The 25235-nt window shown below is 51.5% G+C and overlaps 12 protein-coding genes across 12 annotated transcripts; 7 read left to right on the top strand and 5 right to left on the bottom strand.

The window, feature by feature from the left end:
* Positions 1-463: 463 nt before the first annotated feature.
* On the bottom strand, positions 464-1027 carry COCSADRAFT_339381 (uncharacterized protein). The gene has a single exon (XM_007703270.1). It carries the CDS (start codon positions 889-891, stop codon positions 559-561), a length of 333 nt encoding a protein of 110 aa, XP_007701460.1. The 5' UTR covers positions 892-1027; the 3' UTR covers positions 464-558.
* A 915-nt stretch (positions 1028-1942) lies between these two features.
* COCSADRAFT_93243 (uncharacterized protein) lies at positions 1943-3661 on the bottom strand (the record flags this gene model as incomplete). Its single annotated transcript, XM_007703269.1, has 3 exons — positions 1943-3402; positions 3457-3493; positions 3611-3661. 3 exons carry the CDS (start codon positions 3659-3661, stop codon positions 1943-1945), a joined length of 1548 nt encoding a protein of 515 aa, XP_007701459.1.
* Positions 3662-3859: 198 nt separating this feature from the next.
* On the top strand, positions 3860-5825 carry COCSADRAFT_120457 (uncharacterized protein). Its single transcript, XM_007703268.1, has 2 exons — positions 3860-4066; positions 4147-5825. The coding sequence occupies exon 2, from the start codon at positions 4162-4164 to the stop codon at positions 5476-5478; it is 1317 nt and encodes a 438-aa protein (XP_007701458.1). The 5' UTR covers positions 3860-4066; positions 4147-4161; the 3' UTR covers positions 5479-5825.
* Positions 5826-6472: 647 nt separating this feature from the next.
* COCSADRAFT_93045 (uncharacterized protein) lies at positions 6473-8325 on the top strand (the record flags this gene model as incomplete). Its single annotated transcript, XM_007703267.1, has 2 exons — positions 6473-7462; positions 7513-8325. The coding sequence occupies 2 exons, from the start codon at positions 6473-6475 to the stop codon at positions 8323-8325; spliced, it is 1803 nt and encodes a 600-aa protein (XP_007701457.1).
* A 90-nt stretch (positions 8326-8415) lies between these two features.
* On the top strand, positions 8416-8777 carry COCSADRAFT_339335 (uncharacterized protein). The gene has a single exon (XM_007703266.1). It carries the CDS (start codon positions 8506-8508, stop codon positions 8767-8769), a length of 264 nt encoding a protein of 87 aa, XP_007701456.1. The 5' UTR covers positions 8416-8505; the 3' UTR covers positions 8770-8777.
* Positions 8778-9036: 259 nt separating this feature from the next.
* On the bottom strand, positions 9037-9779 carry COCSADRAFT_161759 (uncharacterized protein; the record flags this gene model as incomplete). The annotated part of the gene is made up of 2 exons (XM_007703265.1): positions 9037-9592; positions 9691-9779. 2 exons carry the CDS (start codon positions 9777-9779, stop codon positions 9037-9039), a joined length of 645 nt encoding a protein of 214 aa, XP_007701455.1.
* Positions 9780-10262: 483 nt separating this feature from the next.
* Positions 10263-11370, bottom strand: COCSADRAFT_182495 (uncharacterized protein). Its single transcript, XM_007703264.1, has 2 exons — positions 11223-11370; positions 10263-11157 (listed from the first exon to the last, which is right to left on the bottom strand). Exons 1-2 carry the CDS (start codon positions 11324-11326, stop codon positions 10467-10469), a joined length of 795 nt encoding a protein of 264 aa, XP_007701454.1. The 5' UTR covers positions 11327-11370; the 3' UTR covers positions 10263-10466.
* Positions 11371-11438: 68 nt separating this feature from the next.
* Positions 11439-12622, bottom strand: COCSADRAFT_145556 (uncharacterized protein). The gene is made up of 4 exons (XM_007703263.1): positions 12427-12622; positions 12199-12371; positions 11927-12142; positions 11439-11872 (listed from the first exon to the last, which is right to left on the bottom strand). Exons 1-4 carry the CDS (start codon positions 12536-12538, stop codon positions 11816-11818), a joined length of 558 nt encoding a protein of 185 aa, XP_007701453.1. The 5' UTR covers positions 12539-12622; the 3' UTR covers positions 11439-11815.
* A 292-nt stretch (positions 12623-12914) lies between these two features.
* Positions 12915-16725, top strand: COCSADRAFT_38107 (uncharacterized protein). Its single transcript, XM_007702883.1, has 4 exons — positions 12915-13421; positions 13472-13527; positions 13786-15794; positions 15848-16725. Exons 1-4 carry the CDS (start codon positions 13408-13410, stop codon positions 16352-16354), a joined length of 2586 nt encoding a protein of 861 aa, XP_007701073.1. The 5' UTR covers positions 12915-13407; the 3' UTR covers positions 16355-16725.
* Positions 16726-17233: 508 nt separating this feature from the next.
* Positions 17234-20856, top strand: COCSADRAFT_120447 (uncharacterized protein). Its single transcript, XM_007703262.1, has 6 exons — positions 17234-17722; positions 17778-18007; positions 18065-18373; positions 18424-19833; positions 19885-20439; positions 20492-20856. Exons 1-6 carry the CDS (start codon positions 17581-17583, stop codon positions 20720-20722), a joined length of 2877 nt encoding a protein of 958 aa, XP_007701452.1. The 5' UTR covers positions 17234-17580; the 3' UTR covers positions 20723-20856.
* A 153-nt stretch (positions 20857-21009) lies between these two features.
* COCSADRAFT_38106 (uncharacterized protein) lies at positions 21010-23059 on the top strand. Its single transcript, XM_007702882.1, has 3 exons — positions 21010-21711; positions 21789-22560; positions 22620-23059. Exons 1-3 carry the CDS (start codon positions 21338-21340, stop codon positions 22785-22787), a joined length of 1314 nt encoding a protein of 437 aa, XP_007701072.1. The 5' UTR covers positions 21010-21337; the 3' UTR covers positions 22788-23059.
* Positions 23060-23596: 537 nt separating this feature from the next.
* On the top strand, positions 23597-24743 carry COCSADRAFT_38105 (uncharacterized protein). Its single transcript, XM_007702881.1, has one exon. The coding sequence runs from the start codon at positions 23644-23646 to the stop codon at positions 24592-24594; it is 951 nt and encodes a 316-aa protein (XP_007701071.1). The 5' UTR covers positions 23597-23643; the 3' UTR covers positions 24595-24743.
* Positions 24744-25235: the final 492 nt, after the last annotated feature.

Raw genomic sequence — 25235 nt, 5'->3', positions numbered from 1 at the left:
CATGCTCTCCACCAAGCCCAGCTCGTGAAGAGAACGCTTCGTAGCCATCCACGTTTCCTTCGGGGGGGGAGGGGTTGCAATCGCAATATTGTGGTTGCACAATGCAAAAGGTGAGGCTGTAGCGGTCAAAGGACGAGTAAAGAAAGACTCCGGGCTTACGCTCCACTATCCGCTCCCGCGCTCTAGTCTCCAGCCACTAGAACATTTTTGCTCCCTCCCGAAAAAAAAAGCCTGTGCAGTATGTGTATTGTACCGTATTCTTCACTTCGATTGATCGCTGCTTCCTGCATCTTGGCCCTGCATTCAACTTACTCTCTCTCTCTCTCTCTCTCTCCAAAAAATATTATCAGCGTACCCTGTGTATGTGAATGTATGACTCACTTCCCTCAACTCACCTCACTGCCATCCGCATCCCCGGGAAACTTTGACCTCCGTCGCTTCCTTTCCCAACAAACGCAACCAATCACAATTCTAAAAAATATATATAATCCGGCCGAAGACCGGACAGTTAACCAACCAATCGTAATCCCAAAAAAAACCTGTACTTGCAAATAAACCCTAATAACAATCCCCAACTTTCGGGTGGAAAAAAATCATTCCCCCCTCCCAACGTATGTGTGGATCTCCCACATCTACCGCAACCGCAACCGCTGTTACTATGCACATCGCGGGTCCGGCATCTCCTCCCAATTGCCCTTGTCTACCATAGGCTCGGTCTCTACACACACACACACACACACACACACACACACACAGAGATATATGCGCACACGACCCCCCCTCCCTCCACCTGCTGCATGCATTCTGTACAGACCGCCCCTTCACCTCCAGAACCCGAAACCTGAAACATAGCGTCCTTTTTCGCCCAGTTAAACTAAAAAAAATAGCCATTCTCTTACTAGCTTACTCTTTTTTCTTTGCGTTCCGATTCGTCTCCATGTTGCGGTGAGGCGGGATGCATGCCTGAGACGGGCTTTGCACCCACCCACACACACACACACACACACACACACAATGTTTTTCTCTTTGACTACGTTACAGTTGGTAGAACTTAACAAAACATGTGATTCTTGCGGTGTAAGGAACATACACTCCGACCCTGGTTAAGCAAAAATAAAAAAAAGACATGGTGTGTTTGAGAATTATGGGGAAACATCATGTAAATGCGTGAGCAGAAGAAGAAGAAGAAGAGGGGGGTCGTAGGCTGTCAACGTCATAACTACAGGCTAATACTTTTAGCTTTAAGGTGGTATGTGCATACACACACATGCCAAATGCTACGGGCTTTTGCTATGCGATAAGTAGACAAGGCATGGGGGGGGGGGGATATGCACGGAGCACACGGGCAGAAAAAGGGTCGATGCGCTAAAAAAACGTGTATTCTGGAATAATGCTGCCGGTTGCCCCGACAGTCTACTCTTCTTTTGTGTGGGGGGGGTCTTTTTTAGACTCGGATGTAAGATATTGGTAGAGTGGTACCGAGCTAATGGCATGACTGCCGGGTTTTTTGGACGGTGATTCGGGCCATTTTTGTTTGGCTTTGGAGGGGAGGTGACTCATTTGAGATGAAGGATATTGAAACACACCGGTAGTTGGTGTAGAGTGCATTCTGAAATGAAGGGATGCCTTTTGCATAGATGAGAAAATGCGTAAAATTGTATATGCTTTGTACTTGCAAACTCCACGCGCCATCGGAGTATGTACTGGGTATCTCGGTTCAAGCTATGGACCTTTTTTTTTGCTGTTCAACTTCCACCTGACAAGTGATATCAACCAGAGCACTGACCTTTGTCTGCTTCTTTTTTCCCTCTTGTTCATGTGAACTCATCTTCTTTGCTTCTTGTAAACTCTCCATCTTTGCTTCTTGGTCAGCTTGCATCTGCATCTGCAGGCAGCCTACCGTGCATGTGACTGAATTATTTGCTTCTCCTCCGCCTCAACCTCAGATTCCCCCATTATCATCCCGGGACCACAGCTTCACGGTACGATCCTTGCCTCCACTCACGATCCAGCATGCGTCCCTTGTCACATCTGTGCTAAACACTGGTCCAGAGTGTCCTTGGAGGGTCTTGCAGTGCGCCCAATCGTCTGCTGAAAAGATTTGAACATTCTTGTCAAATCCAGACGAAATGACAAACGTCGATGCCTTCTTCGGAATCACTTGCCCCTGCTCATTCTCCTGCAGCGGTATGCCGCTCGTCGGACCGTCAGTCCCCTTGAACCATCGTAGATCAGTGACTCCTCCTGTGTTGGCCGCAATCGAGTTGGTCTCTCTCATCGCACGAACGTCCCAGCATTTCATAAATCCATCTCCTGATCCAGAAAGTAGTCGGTGACCATCGGTAGCCCAATCTAAACCATAAATAGGCTTGATATGGCTTTCCAGCATGTAGATGACTCGACCTGTACGAACATCCCACACACGACCAATGCTGTCCAGACCGGCACTTGCAACCAAAGAACCATCACCGTTGAAACTCACAGTGTACACTTCTTTTGAATGCCCTTCTTGCATAAGGAGCTCTTGACCCGTGTTCACGTCCCAAAGCCGCCATGTGGTATCATCAGAAGCTGATGCTAGGTACCGCCCTGTAGGATGGAACGCTAAACGACAAACACGGTCAGTGTGTCCTTCGAGCGTGCGTAGAGATTTGTCGTCATCAAGCGACCATAGCTGAACCTTTCCACCTGCTCCTCCAGAGGCAAAGTTTACACTTGAACTCGAAACAGTACTACCAGGTAGGGTTGCGTCTGGCATCCAGTCTATGCCTGTCGCACGTTCCGCATGTCCACCCCGGTATGCTTTCTTCTGCTCGAGACTGGGAATTTCAAGCAGTGCCACCTTGCCGCCCCAGGTGCCGTATGCGACATATTGCCCATTTGGCGAGACGCGTACAATGCTCACTGGTCGATCTGCTGTTTGCGATCCATAGAGTTCGAAGCCCTTCAGCCGCTCCTTGATGCCGTTCCGGAACTCGATATGCGTCTTTAGTGGTATCGTAGCCTCGCGACGCTGATATGCGATTCGTTCCTTGGCTCGTGGCAGCGAATACTTGGCCATTTCCCGTCGCGCATCCAGAAGTGCTTGTGTGCCCTGTGTGTAGAATTCCTCTTGTTCGTCCCCAGTCCCCTCTTCTGCGTCTTGCATGTCCACGTCTGCCGCATCATCGCCCAATGCTTCTTGTGCCTCTGCAAGTAAGGCGCGAAGTCGATCACGGCGCTCAGCAGGACCCTCGCCGAACAAGGTGATTGGCTCTCCGCGCAAACGCAGCTTTGCTTTGACATCGCGGTCGGCCGTGGGCACAACTAACTGGGCGGCTCGTCGCTTGCGATCAAAATCCTCCATGAGCGAAGAAGCCGACGCGTTTCCTCCGCCGGGCATGGCATGATTGCGGTCGAGCGCTGGACTGGTTAGCATTCTAGCATTGAACATGTGAATTGCGCCCAGATACTTACGGACACTGGAAAGGTCTATCCCCTCCATGGCATCGCCCTAGATACTCATGTTAGCTCTTGTATTTGCAGAAGCTATATATACCATCCTGGAGGTAGCTGCGCAGCATGTGAAGCTTGCTGCCTGGTATCCAGAGACAGTATACAAAACACATACCGCACCATTCTCCTCCTCGACATAGGCCTGACGCGCCGGATGCATGCTCATCTTGACTGACTGACTGACTGTCCCACGGCGGGGAAGGTGATTGGAAGCTCGTGGGGGCGTCTCTCGAAAAGAAGTTCGGGGTCAGCCACGGGTTTAGGCGATAGGGCTGAACTAGCGTCGGTTATGTCATTCTCCGCGTTTGAGCCAAAGGCCAGCAGCGTTTGGCCGCCCAGCCAAAAGGTTGCAGAATAGTGAACAGTTGTCCAGAGGACTGTCAGAGCAAGCCGGCTTGTCCTCTCTTGCATCTGTATCATCCCCATCCAAATTGTTGTGCATCTTGAGACGATGCTCCTAGTACTCGTAAGTATCACCGCCCTCAGCAGCTAGCCGATCGGCAATGACGACGGCCAATGTGAATTCTCAGCCCAAGGGACCCTTTTTATTCCAACGTCGTCTGTCGCAAAGGTACGGCGCCGCCATGATGCATTCCCTTCACTACCACTCTCTGCCGCCACCCTCTTCACGTGCTAATTCGTAATCGATAGGCTTGGGCTTTGGCCATGTCATTTGCGATAACCAGTGCAGCGGGCCTTGCGCGACTTTCACCAGCACCGCGACGCGCCTCATCTACTGGCTTCTTCCTCCTTGCCCTCTCCGCATCGCCTTTGGTAGCACCTGCCTCGACCAGCCGCAGTCCTGGAGTCCCCTTGCAGCGAATGCCTCCCCACGCACACCCAACCTGTCCCTTGAATCGAAACACCTCCCCGGCCACAGTCGGCTTACGATCATTCCATTCTTCCTCGCACAATTGGCGGAGCATGCCTCAATATACCTACCATGTAGCTGCTTCCTACTCAGCCAAGCAAGACAATTTTGATGCAGAGCAAAATCTGTTCACGCGCCCGCTCTACGACCCGCGGAAAAGCAAGATTGAGGATCTACGCGAGTGCAAAGAGGCCATCGACAAGCGGAAGCGAGCAAAGAGTGGACAGGACGCCTTCTTCTTCAGCCAAGTGGGAACCACTGATACCACGACATTTGGAGTCGCAGACGGAGTCGGAGGTTGGGTCGAGTCTGGCTTGGATCCCGCAGACTTCTCCCATGGATTGTGCGAGTACATGGCCTGCGCAGCGCGCTCATGGCCGCATGGATTCAACACGACGTCGTTACACCCGAAGGATCTGCTTCAGGTTGCGTACGACGAAGTTACCGATGACGCCAGCATTGAAGGTGGCGGCAGCACCGCATGCCTGGCAGTCGCAGAACCAGACGGCCATGTCGAAGTCGCCAACCTGGGCGACTCAGGATTCATGCATCTGGGTCTAAACGCAGTGCGACATTTTACACAGCCCCAAACGCATGCCTTCAACACCCCATATCAGCTCTCCAAAACGCCTCAACGCATGCTGGTGCAGATGGCTGTGTTTGGTGGTCCGACCACACTCTCGGATCTACCAAAGGAGTCGAGTGTAACGCACCATAAAGTACGGCATGGAGATGTCCTCGTCTTTGCAACCGATGGTGTGTGGGATAATCTCAGCCCGCAGGATGTGCTAGGTATTGTTAGCCGTCAAATGGTTGACCTAGGTGCTTGGGTCGAGAGAGATGGCACAATTGTGGTTGGAAAAAATCTAGCAAAGCTGGTACAGGCCGACTCATCTCGCAAGGCAGACAGTTCCTCGCTCCAGGCAAAGGTCGCAGTTGCAATTGCAAAGGAGGCCAAAGTGACGGGACTCAACACTCGCAGGGACGGGCCTTTTGCCAGAGAGGTACAACGATACTACCCTGGGGAGAACTGGCATGGCGGCAAACCGGATGACATCGCTGCTGTGATAGCTGTTGTGCTCGAGGAGGCATCCCCACGAGCAAAGCTGTGATCATTTGTACGACCTACCGTTTGGATGCATGAGTAGGCCATGGCGTTTGGGAGAAAGACTTGCACAATCGGGACCGGGGCATGACTGCATACAACACTCACGAGAGGCGATTTAATTAGCTGCTCTAGCTACGCAGTGTCTTTTACCAAGCCTTTCGTTCCGTTATAGTTGATTGGGTCGTTGTTCATGTCTACAGCGTGTTTTCTCTTTTGGATGGATGTAGTAGAAGAGAGGGGACTGGGGTATCTAGTAACGAAGTATTTGTTTTGGAGGCTACGGGCTGGTATCTAAGACTTTATCACTATCACGATGTATGCAAACTGTTGGAATTATAAGATATTGTTGCTTTCAAGTTATAACATGTCGAGAAAGTAAACCATGGCTGGGCTGACAGTTCTACAAGACCACATGGTATTCTAATTTTTTGGCCTGCACTGGCACAAATGCACCATTACCACAATCTGTCCGAAAAATGAATACGTATAAGACAGTCATTGTTTACGTGCATGTGGAAAAAGCAAGCACTTCAAAGACAACCAACATTTTGGCTCAATGTGTATTGCCTTGAAGCTGCTATTGTCGGTTTCGCTGCAGGAACCAAACTTGAGGGCAAAGCCATTCCATGGATACCCATATCATTAAGTATATATTAGACACAGAAAGTTGCACTGGTGTGAAATGCGCGCTGTATAACCCTCAGTGCTCGTCAGCAGTTCTCACTAGTCCCGCACTAGGTGTTTTGGCCCTGTTTGTTTACTGTCGCGTTCGCGTTGCCCAGCAACCAGACCACACGAGAACTAGGATTGGCCGGCGCGCGCTATGGATGTCAACGTCCAAACTCAACCACCACCCCCAGCATCTCTACGACAAATAGCCGCCTTCCCTCCGGGCCTTATGTATGCGCAACTAACACTACAGCTTTCAATCGCTATTCACATAACCCGACAAATACGCTTATAGTCACACGCGCATATCATCCCTTTGCGACTCTCGAATGGCTACCGGATCTCCTACGCCGCTAGGCGGCTCCTCATATGGGCGCATGCGTGCGCAATCATCGATACGACCCCGGAGAGACTCTCCGCTCTCTATGCTGGGTCAATCGCAGGGCTTCTCTGCCGACGTACCCATGATGCAGAACATCGACATTGGCGACAGCTCGGATGACGAGATGCCCCAACCCATGAAGCTCAGTGCTCTGACGGCAGCTCTACTTGCCCAAGGCAACGACGTCGATTCACCAGAGAAGAGAAAGCCTAAGCTCAAAATATCGCGCAATGATTCGGGCTCAAATACACCCGTGCATGACTCCGTCACCCCGGCACCCAGTCTACGCATCAAACGAGTTCCACTACGCGGCGCACCCATGAGGAGACTGCGCAGAACACCCCAAAGCGAAGAAGAGAATCCTCCCTCCCAGGACCAGGAGAACATGCCTGTGTCGGCCATCAAAACCCAGCCTGAGAACGTGCCCGATTCCGTCTTGAAGGTCACTGGCTCAGTCATGAAGGTCGCAGAGGACCGCCATATGCAGTCTTCCCTAGAACACCAGTCACCTAGCGAAAGAGCTTCGCAACAACAAGAAAAGCCCATACCACTACAGTCGATGAGCGCAAATACCCCACGACGACCAGCGCCTCCACCACCGCCGAAGATGTCTGTATTGGAGACAGCAACCGCTGCTGCTGGAGCTGCCACTACCAAGACACGAGAGAGAAAGAAGAGGGTCACACTGTCTGTCAATGGAAAGCACTACTCTCAGATGGACAGGATAGGCAGAGGTGGCAGTTCGGCGGTGTACCGTGTCATGGCAGAGAACTTCAAGACTTTGGCACTGAAGAGAGTTAAGCTTGAAGACGCCGACGAGGCTGCTGTACGAGGTTTCAAGGGCGAGATTGATCTACTACAAAAACTCAAGAACGTTGACAGAGTTGTAAGACTCTATGACTGGGAAGTGGACGAGCAACGCCAAGTGCTCAGTGTAGTAAGTGACTTTTTGTCAAGAGTTAAAGTTTTAATGCTAACATGTCGCAGCTCATGGAACTTGGAGAATCAGACTTGGCCCGCATAATACGAATGAAGCTTGACCCCGCCGATGGCGATGGTAAACTTGACCTCAGCTTCACTCGCTACTACTGGAAAGAGATGCTCGAATGCGTCGGTGCGGTCCACGACCACGACATTGTCCACTCTGACCTCAAACCCGCAAACTTTCTCCTCACCTCCGGCCGCTTAAAGCTCATCGACTTCGGCATTGCCAACGCAATTGAAGTCGACCACACCGTCAACGTCCACCGCGACTCGCACATCGGCACCCCCAACTACATGTCCCCGGAGTCCCTCGAAGACTCTGCCGGCGGCGCCCGCGGTCTCCTCAGCAATGGCAACGGCTCCAAAGACATGGCTCTTGGCAAGCCCTCGGACGTCTGGAGTCTAGGCTGCATCCTCTACCAGATGGTCTACGGCCGCCCTCCCTTTGCCCATATCGCCAATCAAATGGCCCGCGTCCTCGCCATCGTAAACCGCGACTACAAAATCGAATTCCCTGATCTCGGCGTTGGCGACGTTCGCGTTCCCCCGGGTCTCAAGGCTACCATGCGCCGCTGCCTCAACCGCGATCCCTCGCGTCGCCCGAATATCGCGCAGCTCCTTGACGAACGCGATCCCTTTTTGTACCCCGATGGCGGCGAAGACCTCAAGATTCCGCAGGAGCTGCTTGGCCAGATTATTCAGCGCGTTGCTGATCGCTTCCGAGACCCGAATAAGCCCGCGCCCACTGATGATGAGATTCGTCAGTATCCGGCGAGTTTTTACGAGAAGATACGGCAGTTACTGGAGAGCGAGTAGAGGTTGAAATACTTCGCTTTCTGCAATTCCTTGCTCTTCTTTTCCTCCGCGTTCCTTGGACTCATCCTTTTTACTCTTGTCCCCTTTTTTCTTCCTTTTTGGGTTCCATATGGGCGTTATCGCTTCTTTCCTTAGGGAAGTTGGGAAAAAAGAGAGGGATTTCTATTTCCTTTGCGCTTAATGATTATGACTGGTGCTCTGGCGCTTCATGGGAGTTTGACCATATTCTCATTTTTGTTGTTTTTGCCTTGCGACTGCCATTTCCTTCACCTACCTATCTACCTAGTTTTCTCTTTTTGCTTTGGTTCTCGCAAGCTGTCTCCTGTATGCGTTCAAGCGTCACCTCCTATTACTTTCCTTTTGTACAGTCATGGCGCAAGTTTCTTTTGCTCTCTCCTTTGTCGGGGTACGCTTTTAATGCTTCATGATGAGTTAAGAACGTAGACTCCACTGGTGACTTCACAGTTGCTTTCTTTGTATATATGGGCCGTGTTGGACAAGACATTCTTCAATTGACTTCTCAAATCTCCAGTTCCCTTCTATGTGTGTGAAGTTCCTGGTGGTAGTATGATTAGCCATCCGCTTTCACACCCCTCACTGTACTTGATGATGACAGTGGCTTCTCTATCCATACCGGTCCTTCCTTGCGCCAACTTCTTCCATGCGCCGACTATACCTCCCAAGTCTAAAGGACGCCCTTTCCGTACCCCATCAGTCCGTCCGAGGAGGAGGAAGAGGAACAACCATGAGTAAGATATCCGTGCGGCCCGATCTTTCCAACACTTCGGTGACTTGCTCATGCAACGCGGTTCGAACAGGCTCAATCTCGCTGCCAAACCAAACCAGCTCCAACTCCTTGAGGCCCTCAAACGTGCACAAGTCGCTGAGCTCCACGATGATCCATGATTTAAGACCCGAATGCGGGATCTTTCCATCGCGATAGATAGCAAACGCGTCGACGAGGAGACTTACTCTGGAAATGGCATTGGCCTGGCTGCGCGTAAGGTTCTTGCACAGCATCTCAATCACGTGCTCCGAGTAGCCGCTGAAGACGTTGCGGGTGAAGGGAAGCAATCTAGTCTCTGTCCATATCTGGCGGCAGGCCTGGATGAGCGAGAGGTTTAAGCGCGGGTACTCCCAAGTGCGGTGGTCCTGCGTCTCGTACTTGGGGCTGATGCTGTTGGCGTCGAAGACGTAGTTGTAGATCTTCATGCGTAGCTCAGCGGGGAGACGCAGGAGGGGAGACGTTTCCTGATTGCGCTCGTAGCTGTGCAAGTGAGGGTTTGTTCAGTGATGAGTCGGGTTTCAGAGTGAATGTCTTTTGTTGTTTTTTCATGCAGCGGCGGGGGGTCTGTAAATACTTACACTTCTTCAATGAGGTACATCAACTGTACATGATAGCGGTATCCGTGCGTGTGGAGCGGATCCGACTGAGCCCTGGGTCGGGTAACCATGTTGGATGGTGGTGGTGGAGCGACAGAGGTCGGAGGGGAGAAGGCGACGAGTAATATAGATTGTGGGTGAGCGTTTGTACTCGCTAAGGGCAGTGAGGCAGTGAATGGTGATTGAGGCGGGTAAGAGGTGAGACAGGGTCTATCGAGTGGCTTGGCTGTGATGTGAATTGGTAGGGAAGGCGTGATGGAAGTCGTTTGTTAGGAAGGAGACGTCATCAAATGCTCTGAACAGTGTGGTAAGGCCTCAAACCAAGTCACTGATAGGTCTCAGAATCTTAGAGTCTGTTTCGATTTTGCTGTATCCACCAATTCCATGCTGCTCGGGTTCATGTTTGTGTTGTGGGCTGCGTTTATCTGATACGAGATAGCGGTATCGGACTTTCTGTCCACTGACCCAAGGACACTCTTCACAGGTGCTCTTTTCTTGTCTGAACTAACAATATCAGCGAGATGAGATCCATATTTTCAATAAGACAAAGACTTGCCACCGAGATCGATTGTATTAACAACAGCTAAGTCCAATGGGCTTCTGATACCCATAAGATCTGGGCAGAATCCCCCAAGTCTTATTTCAGATTTCGAACAATAAAAGTTAACCGCGATACACTGCCTTTTGCAGTAAATGTGTCCTTGGTTGCCTTAGGCCTGTGTGCATAGCTCAGGTCAAGTGACAAATGGTTGCAACAACTACACCGAAAAAGACACAAGCTTCTGCATATCACCCACCACAGGCACAGGCCCCGTATCGAGGTCTTCTACATAATCACAGCCCACTACCACAACCTTAATATCACATGAGCCCCTGATCTGCTCAAGCTCTTCCTCAATCAGATAAGCCATCCTGCCCTCCACCATATCCCAGTCATGCTCCCAATCGTGCGGACCAACCCACTCGACAGTGAGCTTACGCAGCCCGCGAAGATGACCGAGAACACGCAGCGTGGCAAGAGCGTCTTTACCAAGGTTGACACTCGGGCTTCGCCGACCAAGAGCCGGATAATAGATCACATCGTTGCATTCAAAATACACGCGAAGATTCGTCATCGCACCGACCTGCGCATCCGTCAGGCGGTAGTAGACAGCAAGTTGCATATCCCAGTGATATCCATGAAACTCATTTAGTGCAAACGGCAGGAGCCTAGTCTCGGCATGTATTTGGCGGCAGGTGGTTAGTAGGGCTAAATGCCGTCTCCGGAGGTGGAAGTAAGTAGCGAAGTGGAATTTTCGTCCGCGAGAGCGACATTTGTGACGGCGGGTGCAATTCCTTGTGTCGCATACGCGGATCTGTGTGCCGCCGAGTACATGGCCGTAAATTAGTTCCCGCACGTTGGCGGGAAGACGGAGGAAACTTGAGTCTTGCTCGATTTCGACCATAGTGCTGGATTATGTAAGTGAATGCATGCATGCATGACAGATGTAACAAGCACCACAAAGTGCACGTACGCGGTGTCGGATTCATCGTCTTCATAAGGGTGGGTAGGATCCTCATAGGCGCGTGGGAATGAACGCTTAGACAGACGCCGCTTCAGTCGATTCAAAGGATCCATCGCTTAGGACTGGTAGAGAACATGGGGGCGAGGCTGTGGGGAAGGGTCCAATCGGCAGACATAGTTTCAATGAAAAGTGAGCGTGAGGACTTGTGATGTTATGGAATGTCAACAGGGATAACAATTCAGGGGCGGCTAAAAATAGTTTATCGTAATCTCGATAAGATACCAGGGAGGAGATGGATCACGGGATCTGCTTTTCTTAGTTGTATGCATGTTCCATGTGGCAAGTGACGTGTATAAAAATCGTAGTACCACGATTCTTTGCTAGAAAACTTTTGGAGTTGGGATTTAGTGTTTATAGAAGTCCCTAGTGTCAGAAAAATAGAGGGTACTAATGGTACAGCACGGCAACTGTTCTTGGCGTGGACTACGCGACCAGAGCGGGGATTGTTTGATGCGACGACACCCGAAAAAAGCAACGAGCTTTACAAGGCTAGCGGATTAGTATGTATACTGCCACATTGCTCACGTGCTATATGCCTTCTTTTAGTCCTTTTTTGAAAGAACCTTGAAGTCCCAGTTGTTCAAGTAACCGGAGCCAATCTGGTTGAACGTTAGTATTTACGCTCCGTAAGCACCTCCAACAAGAGTCCTTACGCAGAGATAGGTTGCGAAGCTGACCCAACCAAGGTATGGTGCGAGCAACCATCCGCAGACGGGGTCAACTTGTCCCCAAACATTGATAAGGTAGGCGAGTGTGCCACCGAGAGCCAGGATGTCAGCTGAAGCAGCAATAGGTTGCTTGAAGCCAAAGTAGAGAGGCGTCCACAGAAGGTTCAAGACAAGCTGGATGGAGTAAAGAGTAGCTCCGTGCTGCGTGATGGTAAGTTGGACGGTCATATCTACGTTTCAATTGAGCAGTAACATACCTTGGCGAGAGCAACAGTGTTAGGGTTCAAGGAGGATGTACCAGTGGTGTATGCACGATAGGCCGTGTAGCCCATGGTTGCATACAATGCTGTCCAAACCGGGCCGAAGACATAGCCTGGCGGATGCAGAGGAGGTTGCTTCAACGTACGGTATGCTGTCTGAGACACACTTGCTATTCTTAATGTTAGAGCTCTTCACAATTGCACCAGCTCAGTGGAAAAACTCACGACTAATGGCAAACCCAGTGGCTGTTCCGCAGACGACCGGCAGCAAGATGGATACTGCTGGGTTTTCAAAGACAAAGCTCGGGAGAGTGAGGGAGGAGATGTAGGTCGTCATGGCTGCGCTGGGGCTCGGCTAGGAGTGTGTGATCAACGTGTACCTGCGCAACGCATGCAATGGCCCTGGGAAAAGGTGCTTGTGAAAAAGGAAAAGCCAGCTGCACTCCGCATCTCGTGATAACCTGGGCGTCGAGCGTAAAGCGGGCCTGCCAATCATCAGCCTCGGCCCTCCACGAGAGCAACGCGTTCACGAGCCGGCCCACTTTCCGCGTAGCCGTGCGGCGCTAGCCCCGTCTCAGCCGCCCTCGGGCTTCTCCAGCCGCCGCGACCAACCTCACCCTTCCTTCTGTCATCTCCATCTCTGCCGGCGTCGTTCAGCCGGGAGTCACTTTAGCACATCGTGAGTGCACGAGCTTCTCGTCCTTTGCCTCCCCCCCAATTGTTCGTACCCCATCATTCCTCTTGTACAGCTATCTCCATAGCTCCTACTGCTTTGTCCCCGTGGCCCTGCGCCTCGGCCTTCCTCCAGCCACCTCTCTGACCTTGTCTACGTGCGCCGCTGCTCGTGTGCGATCAACCGCGCCGGGTGTTTGTGGTAGCCATCCTCGTCTTGTCACTCCTTAGATCCCTCTTCTCCCTCGTTACTAGTCGCACCCTTTTCTCACAGTCTTGTCTCTTATTTGTTCCCTCTCTGACCGAGCCATCATGGCAAACAGCTACCCAGCCCGATTGCCTGTCGAGCACCCGATACACCCCATCTCATTCTCCAGGCGAGATTGCGCGTCCGAGAGAGCAAAGACCACGCGTCTAGCACTTATGGTTGGTTGACAGCGCTACCTGTCAGCTGCCTGAATACCTCTATCCTTCGCTCAGGATTCTAGACACCCGTCGCCCACCGAAGCACCCCAAATCTGAGCATCAGCAATAATGGATTCATATACGTAGGCTCATTCCTGACCCTCGCGCGACGAGCAATACTGACAATTGGCAGCGCCACTCACGAGGAGGCCAGACCGCCTGCCGACTCATACAGGCGTCGCTCACCAGGTTAGTTCTAGACTCTTGTTTGGGATCAGCGCACATCTCTCGGTTATCATATCGTGGATCCGCATATCGCTACTCTTGTTGCGCGTTTGTCTTCGAACGCGATCGCCACGCACTACATGTTTAGCCTGATTGCGCGGTCCGAAGACGTGTAGTCGCTACTGTAGAGTCCATCGCCTTGGGCATCGCGTTGAACCATCTCCCAAGCCCAAGAACCTTCTGCACTATCTCAAAGAAACTTAGCTAACATGCATTGTAAAGGCTCTGGAGACCGCAGAACTGGCAGGCGGCGGTCGCGGTCCCCCCAGAATATCGACCGTTACCAACCCGATCGTGCCCGCGATTACGATGGACCCCGACGTGATGGAAATCGCCGCCGCTCCTCTCCTCCGCCAGTACAGGCTGGCATTGATCGATATGTGCCCGGTCAAGACAACTTCGCACCCACATTCACGACAAACCCGGTCCCGAACCCCATGCATCTTGAGTATCAGGTTGGATTCAACTATTTCGCCGAGTGGTGGCGTGTTGAGCAACTCATGAAGGAGGAAAAAGAACGCGCGAAGAATGGCGGTCGTAAGCCCGGTCTCAAAGGCGAGCGCGAAGCCCGTGAGGAGCGCGGCAAAGAACGTGAGCAGATCCAAGCAGCCTATGATGAGTACAAGGAAAAGCTGCAGGTGCAGATGGCCAAGACATTCGTTGAGAAGCACAAGAACGAAGAATGGTTCAAGGAACGATATGACCCAGAGTACGACTTGGCGTTCAAGGAGAAGCTTCGCCAGTACCGCCATGGTATCTACGAGGACTGGGAGCGCCAGATCGATGATGGTTACTTTGATGAATTCACACTCGAGGGTATCTACAAGAATGACTCAAACGGAGCTGGCGGCATTGTTGAGAAGGAAGAGGGAGAAACAACTGCTGCCAATGAAGTCTTGGGTGTGGGCGATCTGCTCCCGTGCAAAGGCGGCGAGATCCGCGACGAGACCGCTTTCCAGCCAACGTTGCTCATCAAAACAATTGCGCCAACCGTCAATCGCGAGAAGGTTGAGGAGTTTTGCAAGGAGCACTTGGGAGAGGGCCCTGGTGGGTTTAAGTGGCTCAGCATGAGCGATCCAAATCCCCTTAAAAAGTGCCACCGCATCGGCTGGGTTATTCTCAATCCAAGTGACGAGCAGCCAATGATCATTGATGATCGTGGTGACGGACGCGACGTTGATGACGAAGAAGGCGCTATGGACGTGAAGCCCGAAGTTACTCAGGGGATACAGAGTACTGCGCACAAGGCTCTCGAAGCGCTCAACGGAAAAACAGTAAACGACGAGGTCAGGGGCAACTTCACCTGCCATGTTGGTATCCATGAGCCACCTGCCGCTCCACGCAAGAAAGCACTCTGGGATCTTTTCTCTGCACCCGAGAGAATCGAGCGTGATCTCGAGCTTGCCGAGCGACTGGTCAGAAAGCTCGATTCTGAACTCAAGGCCGGTCATGAGGAGCAGTTCTCGAACGTTGATGGCGTTAGTAAAATCGAGCAGCGGGTCGAGGACCTGCGCGAAAAGGGCTGGCTTCAGCCTCCAGCAAATGCACCAGCCCCCATGAAGAAGGAGCGAGATCCAGAAGAGTTGGAAGAAGGTGAAGATGAAACAATGGAGGATGACGAGGGCACTTTTGACGATGAAGTTGACGACGAGGAGCTTTTGGTCAAGAAGAAGAAGCTGGATCTTCTCATTGAATACCTGCGCCGGGTGTACAACTTCTGCTTCTTCTGCGTCTTTGAGAGTGACTCTGTCCATGAGTTGATTCGCAAGTGCGCGGGAGGACATCTTCGCCGGCCACGTGCTAGTCTTACTACGGCTGCAAAGGCGACGGCAAAGGCCACAGCTTCCGGAGAACCGTTCCCTTACAGGAAACAAGAAGCCTCGGGCGACGCTGAGAACGGAGAGAGTGGAAGCCCAGTACAAGAGCGCAAGCCTATGCGTTTGAGCACCAAGAACCAACAGCAACTCCAGCGGGCTTTCAACTGGGTCAAGACATACGAAGAAAAGCTGCTTCAGCTACTTGAGCCTGAAAACGTTGACATTCGCAAGCTGGGCGGCAAGCCGCTGGATGAAGCGATAGAAGACGAGCTTGCTCGATATGTGAAGCAAGAAGACGAGTCCAAGTGGCGATGTAAAGTTCCAGAGTGCACCAAGCTATTCAAGGGCGAACATTTCTGGCGCAAGCACATTGAGAAGCGTCACCCTGAGTGGCTTGAGCAACTACAGAAGGATGTAAGTACTTGTTGGGATTGCCTGACGATTGAATTTTGCTAATTCGAATACAGCTGCGCCTTGTGAATAGCTATGTTCTCGATCCTGCACACATTGCCCCGTCGCGTAGCGATGCCAATAGCAATGGCCATTTCCCCATGGGCAACCATGTTCAGGCGACTGGAACTCCGCGAGGATTCAACCTGGCCAACATGAGCATGGCGATGGCAGGAGGCAATGGAATGCAGAATGGAATGCACATGGGTGGCATGTTCAATCCTGCCATGGGCGGCACCTGGGACCCTGCTGCTGCTCATGATGATCGTGCAGGACCTATGCGACGGGGCGGCCATCGCTTCAACAACCGTACAGGACCCTACGACCGACAGGCTCGTGATGGGCGTAGTCGACCGGCTGTCAACGGCGGTCGTCTGACACCTCCACGCGGTACTCGGCCAGGACCTCAACGCTACGGCGAAGGTGGACCTGGACCTGTACAGTCTGTACAAGGTCGATCTATTAAGAGTTACGAAGATCTAGATGCGGTTGGTGGAGGAGGCGGCGGAGAGCTCAATTACTAAGCTCTGTAATTAGTGTGTCCCTGCAGCCACGGTCACGGTGTAACATGGTAACAGGGTCGGCGTTGACAAGGCTGCTTTTTTTGTTTTCCCTGATTGAAGGCTTCCCCAGATTGCCTTGATAGTTTGCTTGGGAAGGATAGGTACTGGGCGGCGTCTTGACAATGTTTCATCATTGACTCTGGTCTGGGCCTGTTTAGGCCCATGGGGGGTTGTGTATGTACGTCTAAGTAAATAAGCCCAAATCCAGACTGATAGCAACAACAACCGGTTGGCAAGTAGAGAGTCATTGTAGGTAAGCAAGTTTTCAGGGGGCATCGTCATATGAGCACTAAAGGTGCGAACAAAGCCGCAATGTGACCAGGTTGGGCATCAGCCATGGAGTGGAGCCAACACCCGCCAGGAACCGAGACAGATGCAATGACTAGGCCAATGGCCAGAACATGTGCAATATCGTTTTTTTGTTGCATATACAGGCTATCCTCGACGCCAAGGGAGAGCTTTTGGCAGGCTAAGCGATGCGGCAGTTTTGATTGATGAGATGATGGAGGCCAGTCAGATCAGACTCGGGCCGGCCATGTGTACATGGTGACAAGACAAAGCCGGCCCCTATGCAGCGTCAGCATGGGCTAGGGGAATCGATTCTGTGGTAAGATAGGGGATGGGGGAGTGGTAAGCAGGGCAGGGCAGGGCAGAGAATGGGGGAGCAAAATGAAGTTGTGCACGCGGCCAAGGCGCAGAGATGCCGTGCCATCCTAGAGCAGCGTCGTGGATCCTGACGGGCCCATACGTAACCGGGATTGTGGGCGGGGATTGCGTCACTCAGCCACAGGTGAGTGCGCCGCCGACCTTCGCTGCATTTCCGTCAAGGCCTTTTTGAGGGCAACAACGGGCGGTGCAGGCGGTGCAGGCCCCATTCCATCTGCTGGCCTCCGTTGTTGTGCCCACATCTCCACACTTGCACCAGCCTCATACGCAGCCACAAGTACAGCGACGTGCTATTCCGGGCGTCACAAACACGCGTCGATCCCCCCCGCCAGATCGCTTCAGGCTGCCTCTTTGCATACGCATTTTTATACCGCGTCGCCCTTTGTTCGCGTCGTAGCTCCTTAGCCCGGGTCGGCCTTACCCCTACAGTGAGTGGTGGTACTATTAATTCAGGCACGCCCACCCATTCCAACCCCCCCCCACTTGCCATTCAGCTCAACGGTGCTACCCAGCCCATCACCATGAGTCCCCAGACTACCGCAAGCCACCTCACGGAGCCGGACCGGCCAGCCCACCCAACCCGCAATGACACCAGCTACTCCAAGTTTTCTGTCTTGTCCGTGCCGCCTGAGGGTTCCATCTTGACCGGCAAGCAGGAGCACTGTACGCCCTTCTCTCCAAGGCACATAATACCCGAAGCCACTAAACAAACATGCAGACCTCAAGCGTGAGCTCATCTCGAGACAGACAAAGTACGAAATCTCCGAGCTCTCCTCCCCTACGGCTCTGAGGCGCTTTGGCGCACCCTTTCACTCTGATGCAGGCGAAGTTGCGCCCGAAGATTCTGAACTGCCCCTCCTTCGCTACATCTTTGTCAACCATGTGCGAAATTTCCCCTTCTTGGACAAAGCCAAGGAGAAGGAGTTCTGGCAGGACAAACTTCAAGTCGTACGTTGCATGAGGCCAGAACCGGTGGACAGGGAGCTGACAACAGTGCCGCCGTAGTTTCTGGAATCGTTCGCGAGCAAAGACATTTCGTCTTCAGAGGACCGCCTCGAGGAGACCAAGCGGAGGAAACTGGCACTCAAGGCCGAGAAGTTAGTCGAGCTCATGATGGTCTCCGGTATTCCGACCGCGTCAGGCTACGAAGAGAGGATTCGCTTTGCAGAAATGGAAATCGTCGACCGACAAGCCGACGAAAAGGGTCTCACAATGAATGCGCCAAGTGGTCATTCCATTAATGGCTGGGATGTAAACGTTGCGGGCGTCAGAACAACATCGGTGAAGAGACACCTTCGGTATCACACACATGCGGTAAGTCAATGTCCACGCATAACGGCACAAGTCTAACGTAACAACTCTAGGAGTACATTATACGTGTCAGACAAGGACATGGTCAAGATATCTACATTGGTCGTCGATATGCCGATTTCGTTCAATTACACAAGCGGATCCGCCTTGAGCTGCCTGGCAAGGTTCTCGCCCCGCTACCCCGGAAGAATGCAAAAGATGGAATTCTACAATCAAATGCCGATGACGACGAAGTTAGCTCCATCTCCTCGGAATCTACTCAAGGACCGCCTCCTATCGAATCCAATGAGAGCAGCGGCGGTAGTGGTGGTCTTAGGAGCTACATTTTTGGTGGCGGACACAAGAAAAATTCATCTCAAAGCTCACTGGGAAAGCGTTCACCACGACCTTCAGGAGAGTTTTCTGGATACAAACCCTCTCGCAGACTGTACCGAGAAGAGCAGCGTGTTTCCCTTCGTGCGTTCTTGCGATCATTCTTGCACAATGAGCGAATTGCACACTCAAGTGCCATGGCTGAGTTTCTCACACGCGACCCTATAGAGATTAACGAAGAAGAAATGGAGGACATTCAAAGACGAGAAGAAATGGACAAAAGGCGCATAGAAGAGCAAAAGCAATTTTATGAAGTCGCACGACAACGAGCAGCAGAGCTCGACATCCACATGGAGAAGTTCAGAAGAGAGATTGTAGAAAGCAATGGACTCTCTCATCTGTTTCAGGAAATCAGGGTCAAGAACAGTATCAGGGAACTCAAACCGGAGTATCAAAAGTTTGCTGAATGGCTACGGATAGAAGTTGCTGCCACACTCTACCACTTGTTCTTGGCAGAAGACAATTCCCCGGAGCTTTTTGCCCAGGCGAAACGCATACATTCTTTAGTGCCATACGGCGTCCTAAAAAACGTCATCAGGATTGCCAACCCGGCAGCCGTCATGAGCGGAGTTTTGGATCTTTTCCTTGCACAGCCCTTTGGCGCTCGGTCGCTTTTGCAGCGTATATTTGGCATGGCTATCAACGATGGCGTTAACTCTGTGCAAAAGACCATCACCACCCTCGCATCAACAAGGATCAAAGACGAAGTGCTCTGCGACAAGATCAAAGCATATGTGCAAGCTGATGAGGGTGTGAAGGATGCTATTCGTCAGGAGGCTGCGAGCGAGAATGTGGATGTTGTGGTCACAATATTGCGATCAGAGTACTTTCAACCGGAGCTGAGCCCGCAGCAGGTCGAGAAAGTATTCAATGCTTATGTTGCTTGGAACAACGCAGTCGAAAATGTGAGATCAAGACGGCTTAGTCGAACAGCTAGCCGGCGAAGCAATACCAGCACATCAACTAACACGACCGATCAGGTCGAAAAAGAAATGCGCTCAGGCGCAGAGCTCTTCGCTCACCTCAAGCAATACTTAAAGCTCTGCCTACGTCAAAGAGATAAGCTTATGATGCTTCAAATCATCGAGGAGGTAAGCTTGTTTAAAGCTAAGATTACAACAATAATGACTGATGGACTATAGCCCACAACACTGCAACTATTCCGGGACTTGTTCACCATCTTTTACGAACCCTTGGTTCGCGTCTACAAGTCTGCGAATGTCTACAACAGTATTACTGACTTTGCTCTTTTCGCTGATGACACTATCAAGACGATTGAAGCATGTCAACGGCAGGAAGTCTCAGCAGATCCCAATCAAACCGTTCAAGCGTTTATCGATTTGTGCGCCCGTCACGAGGATAATTTCTACAAGTTCGTTCACGAAGTGCACAAGCACGACAACGGTCTTTTTGACCAACTTATGGGCTGGCTGGAGGGTATCTTGGACTTCTTGCGCCATGGTCCTGGAAGTGGTGGTAAGCTCGATATGAATGCACTCTTCCGGGGCGCTATAGACTCGAACTTGATCGACAAGGAAAAGGCAATTGGCGAGATCAATAGTTTGATCAAGTGGCAAATGGCTAGGAAGAAGTGGCACTCGGACAAGACGAGACAAAAGATGGCGAGTGGGGACGAGCCTGATCCACTGATTGGCGGTATTGCTGGCTTCAAGTCTAGCGACTTTGGCCTCAACGCGGTTTGTTCTCACCAACCTATGAACCCTGCGCTTGCGTACTAATATATTGCAGATGGATCTCCAAGATCTGGAACTTGATGACAACGGCAGCGATTCAACCGATTCGGAAGACATGGATGATGCAGACGTTGCAGACCCGATTGAAGCTGAGCGCAAGAGTAGAGCCAAAGCCGCGGACCGGTTACGCAGGAAGGCAGGTGAGCCTGAGAAGCCGCATATCGAAGAGCTATACAAGCTCAACGATAGTTTCAACAGCATGCTTCGAAGCGTACTTGCATCCTGAGCCGATTACAACCTCGTCCGGAGACATGTGGATAATCTTTAGTCTCTCCCTGTCTTTCCGCATGGCATTACTGTATAGAATTCTATTCTGCAAGAAATATATTTAATGAAACAATGAACACATGTCCTCATCGCTGCACACGGACTCGATGCTCACTCAAATGATGGCGCAGTGCACCGCCACTTAATCTAGGAACGGGCCTGCCCAATGCACGTTAGCGCGGCTGCACAGCGCGGAGCTAGTGATCAGTCGCATAGCTGTCCTTTAGTGCCAGCCGAAGTGTCGCAACATCCACGCGTTGAATTGCTTACCCTTTTCTCTTTTCTGTACAATGGTCTGGCGACTCAGGCACAGGCAGTGCTGATCTTCGTTCTTTTTCTCTTTTTTTCAAATCACCCGGCAACGTCAATTGCCTTTGCATCCTCGAGTCAACTCAACCGACCGTTTAACGCACGGCTATTCCCTGGATACTAAGACGACGCTGAGTAGGACCCTTTCACCCCACCACCCCGGCTATTGTCTTGCTTTCTCTCTGAGGGTGTCGCAACCTCGACCTTGGATCCATTGTCAGGAACATTTACAGTAAAAACTATCCTGCAGTGGTAGCCCACCATCATGCCTGCCAAATCGCGATTCACGAGGCTAGACGCCTTTACCAAAACGGTCGAAGATGCGCGCGTTCGTACAACCTCCGGAGGAATCGTCACAATCGTGAGCCTGTTGGTCATCTTCTGGTTAACGTGGGGCGAATGGGCCGACTATAGGAGAGTGACGGTTAGGCCCGAATTAGTCGTGGATAAGGGACGAGGCGAGCGCATGGAAATCGCGTTGAACATATCGTTCCCGCGGGTACCATGCGAACTGATTACGCTAGATGTCATGGATGTCTCTGGAGAACTACAGATGGGTGTAACACACGGTATCAACAAAGTTCGATTGAGCCCGGAGAGAGAAGGTAGCAAGACCATTGAAATCAAGGCCCTAGATCTGTAAGTGTACTTAGAGTTCTACTTCTGAAGTGGGGCTACATGCAAAGAGGCGCAAGGCATACTAACCACGTTTCTAGACATGCCGATGAAGCCTCCCACCTCGCTCCTGATTACTGCGGTGAATGTTTTGGCGCACCTCCCCCTGCCAACGCGAAGAAGCCCGGTTGCTGCAACACCTGCGACGAAGTGCGTGACGCCTATGCTTCCATATCATGGTCCTTCGGTCGCGGAGAGGGTGTCGAACAATGCGAGCGGGAGCACTATGCAGAGCATCTCGACGAGCAGCGACAGGAAGGATGCCGTCTCGAAGGTAGCATCCGTGTCAACAAGGTCGTTGGAAACTTCCATATCGCTCCCGGAAAGTCGTTCTCCAACGGCAATATGCACGTGCATGATCTGGAAAACTACTTCAAAGACGAATATGCGCATACTTTCACGCACAAAATCCACCAGCTTCGATTCGGTCCTCAGCTAAGCGATGTAGTTATTCAGGGCATACAAGATAAGCACCGAGGTTCTGGCCCTGGTAGCTGGTCGAACCACCACATCAACCCTCTCGACAACACCGAGCAGCACACTGACGAAAAGGCTTTCAACTTTATGTACTTTATTAAGGTTGTCTCGACAGCTTATCTGCCCCTTGGCTGGGAGGACGCTGCTCCTCGCCTCACCAAGCATGATGAACTCCTCGGCTCTACCATCGATGCTACGCACAAGGGCAGCATCGAGACGCACCAGTACTCTGTAACGAGCCATAAGCGAAACCTGAAGGGTGGCAATGACGAAAAGGATGGACACAAGGAAAGGGTTCACGCTCGTGGTGGTATTCCAGGTGTCTTCTTCTCTTACGTAAGTCAACCCCTGTTCTTCAATATGCAAGTGAAACATGGCTGCTAACCCCTGAATAGGATATCTCACCCATGAAAGTCATCAACCGCGAAGTCCGTGAAAAGACCTTCTCTGGCTTTCTTGTCGGCCTTTGCGCTGTGATTGGCGGTACGCTTACTGTCGCTGCTGCTGTTGACCGCGCCCTATACGAGGGTGTGAACAGGATCAAGAAGATTCATTCACAGTAGTTATAACCTATCGTAAACCCATGAGAGAAGCGCAAGGCAGAAGCCATGTCTTGTTGCGTCCATGTAGGGATCTTTGTGTGGAGTTTTGGAGTTTGCATTGCTGGTCTAAAGCGAGTTAGATTTGTAGGCTGAGATGAAGTCTATGGAGGGCTAGGTGTGGGCAGAGGTATAGGAGGATAGAAATTTCCAGGTTCAGGGAACGAACAACTTTTTGTATTATCTAGGTTAGGCAATCAGAGAAGAATTCTACGTATCAATATGCATCGCTTGCTGAGTCTGGTAGATGAAAAAAATGTCCGTTCGTTTACATGGCATCGCCGTTTGCGGCTGTTGCCCAGTGGCGACTGCAGAACTGCCTACAACTCAAACGCAGAACGACAACAGCTATAGAATGTGAGTCTTCATGTTGGGTACCTTGCTTCGAGAGTGAGACGGAGAGTCGGTGGTTTCGTGTCATTGTTTGCAGTTAGATTGTTGGTCTGGTTGGCGTAGACATGTCTAGACTGCTACCAATTGTCTTGGAGAGAAGGCTGCCATATAAAGTGCGCATCGTAGCTTTGATGATTGAGCCTTCCAGAGTTACAAATATTAGAGGGCGAATGCATATCCATTGTCACATATTACATATTTGCAGTGAAGAATGAGAAGAAGTGAAGATGTAGTGGTAACAAAGTGTTGTTCGACGTCAGAAGAGTCATTGGCGTTGACCAATGAGAAGTGTCGTTGGATGACATCGTGGCTTGGCGGCGCACGGCCAGTCAGCCTTTATATACGGCTCCATCCTCAGTCAACTTGCTTACACACCTCCACATCTCTCTCACACTCGCTCAAACCCATTGGAATCATTTCAACAGCCATGAACGACCAACCCCGAGGACGAGGACGTGGCCGCGGCCGTGGGCGTGGGAACTGGAGTGTCTCTTTTACACCACAGAACAACGACGGCGATCAGATGATGGTTGATGGCGACTCCTCGCGTGGACGAGGTCGAGGCAGAGGACGTGGGAGAGGTTTTAGAGGAGGCCAAAACCACTTTCAATACGACAACCGCTCACGAGAGCCGCCTATCGATGTCGAAAAAATCAAGTCAAACCCATCCTACCCACTTATGGAAGGTTTTCTCGGGCGCCGTTACGATGCAGCCAACAAGCTACTCAATCTCTCTGCCATTGCCAGCGACCAGGAAATTCTCCAATCCGGCATGTTCGCCACAGAAGGAGCTCAAAAGAAGTTTTTCCCTGCCCTTATGATTGTTTGCGACGCCATCCTCGAGACACAGGAAGCGAAAGAGCAGGCGATCCACAGCGTTACAATGTCTGGCAACAACCTCCAAAATACGCACGCTGTTTACCAACTCTGTAATCACTTTCGCCACATTCAGAACCTTGACTTGAGCAATAACGCTTTTGCGACGCTGGACGCGCTCAAGCCATGGAAAGGCCGTTTCAGAAACGTCGAACACCTCATCATCGATTCATTTCCCTCGTCAAACTGGGAAGACGAGATCATCTCGTGGTTCCCTAAACTCAAGATCCTGAACGGCAAACAAGTACGCCCCGGCGCAGCGCCAGAGGCCAACGCACAACCACAGCAAATACCCCAATCCAACACCCCAGTACCCGCAGCTGCAATAATGGATCCAGAGCAGCAGAGAAAAGAAGAAATGATTCTCTACGTTCAGCGCGAAACTAATCTGACACGCGACTACGCAATTCAGTGCCTGGAAGCGGGCCAATGGAACCTCGAGCAAGCAGGTGCTTTGTTCGCTCAAAGTCGCGATTCTCTACCACCGGAGGCTTACAACTAAGGATCGTCTACCCAAAAGCATAACGCCATCGACATGTGCTTCTCCTGTGGGCCTCGGGACATGATCATGTGCTCCACTTGAGGTTTTTTGAGTGGGATAGGGCTCGTCAAATAGGGCGTGTCGTAAACATTGCAAGAACGACTGCCTGCATATGATGATGAAGACCCAAAAAACAGGAGGGCTTCACCAGGTTTTCGCCATATCAACGCCAAACCACGCGAGCTCGAAAATCCAGGCTTCTTCTCGTCAACACGTGTACCGGCAGTCTTTCAGCACACATGGCCTTCCTCACCATGTTATACAATACGCTATGGAGCTTCGACTTCCTACTCAGCACATGCGTACAATATCACCCACCTCCTCCACTCCATCTACAAAAGACACCAGCGACATCTCTGCTATTGGATATCGCTTTGTCTATCCTCCACACACCCACTACGAAAGCGCAGGGCGCTCTTTTTTTTCCCAACACACTGTCTTCTTGTACCTGAGGTCTGAACGGCATACACTAAGCAGAGCTTAGAGCATAGCATGGCGTTTCCTCTTTTTTCCATTTTTTGCTGTCATCTGAATAAAAATTTGTGAAGCGAGCGGGAGGCAGGGTATTGGAATTGTCGTGCAGAAATATCATCTTGGGATGA

The sequence above is a fragment of the Bipolaris sorokiniana genome, assembly GCF_000338995.1.
Source record: "Bipolaris sorokiniana ND90Pr unplaced genomic scaffold COCSAscaffold_9, whole genome shotgun sequence".
NCBI lineage: Eukaryota > Fungi > Ascomycota > Dothideomycetes > Pleosporales > Pleosporaceae > Bipolaris > Bipolaris sorokiniana.
This window is presented reverse-complemented; position numbering and strand designations above follow the sequence as displayed.

Excerpts from the sequence above, each read along its gene's own strand:
- COCSADRAFT_38107 (XM_007702883.1), top strand. Across the intron at positions 13,528-13,785 it reads ATACAGGCGTCGCTCACCAG|GCTCTGGAGACCGCAGAACT; the intron begins GTTAGTTCTAGA and ends TGCATTGTAAAG. Across the intron at positions 15,795-15,847 it reads TTGAGCAACTACAGAAGGAT|CTGCGCCTTGTGAATAGCTA; the intron begins GTAAGTACTTGT and ends ATTCGAATACAG.
- COCSADRAFT_182495 (XM_007703264.1), bottom strand. The coding sequence starts at position 11,326 with ATGGATCCTTTGAATCGACTGAAGCGGCGTCTGTCTAAGCGTTCATTC. Across the intron at positions 11,158-11,222 it reads GACGATGAATCCGACACCGC|CACTATGGTCGAAATCGAGC; the intron begins GTACGTGCACTT and ends TACATAATCCAG.
- COCSADRAFT_120447 (XM_007703262.1), top strand. The coding sequence starts at position 17,581 with ATGAGTCCCCAGACTACCGCAAGCCACCTCACGGAGCCGGACCGGCCA. Across the intron at positions 17,723-17,777 it reads GACCGGCAAGCAGGAGCACT|ACCTCAAGCGTGAGCTCATC; the intron begins GTACGCCCTTCT and ends ACAAACATGCAG. Across the intron at positions 20,440-20,491 it reads GCGACTTTGGCCTCAACGCG|ATGGATCTCCAAGATCTGGA; the intron begins GTTTGTTCTCAC and ends AATATATTGCAG.
- COCSADRAFT_339335 (XM_007703266.1), top strand. The coding sequence starts at position 8,506 with ATGATTATGACTGGTGCTCTGGCGCTTCATGGGAGTTTGACCATATTC.
- COCSADRAFT_120457 (XM_007703268.1), top strand. The coding sequence starts at position 4,162 with ATGTCATTTGCGATAACCAGTGCAGCGGGCCTTGCGCGACTTTCACCA.
- COCSADRAFT_145556 (XM_007703263.1), bottom strand. The coding sequence starts at position 12,538 with ATGACGACCTACATCTCCTCCCTCACTCTCCCGAGCTTTGTCTTTGAA. Across the intron at positions 12,372-12,426 it reads CACTGGGTTTGCCATTAGTC|CAAGTGTGTCTCAGACAGCA; the intron begins GTGAGTTTTTCC and ends CATTAAGAATAG. Across the intron at positions 12,143-12,198 it reads ACACTGTTGCTCTCGCCAAG|CACGGAGCTACTCTTTACTC; the intron begins GTATGTTACTGC and ends ACCATCACGCAG.
- COCSADRAFT_38105 (XM_007702881.1), top strand. The coding sequence starts at position 23,644 with ATGAACGACCAACCCCGAGGACGAGGACGTGGCCGCGGCCGTGGGCGT.
- COCSADRAFT_339381 (XM_007703270.1), bottom strand. The coding sequence starts at position 891 with ATGGCTATTTTTTTTAGTTTAACTGGGCGAAAAAGGACGCTATGTTTC.
- COCSADRAFT_38106 (XM_007702882.1), top strand. The coding sequence starts at position 21,338 with ATGCCTGCCAAATCGCGATTCACGAGGCTAGACGCCTTTACCAAAACG. Across the intron at positions 21,712-21,788 it reads GAAATCAAGGCCCTAGATCT|ACATGCCGATGAAGCCTCCC; the intron begins GTAAGTGTACTT and ends CCACGTTTCTAG. Across the intron at positions 22,561-22,619 it reads CAGGTGTCTTCTTCTCTTAC|GATATCTCACCCATGAAAGT; the intron begins GTAAGTCAACCC and ends ACCCCTGAATAG.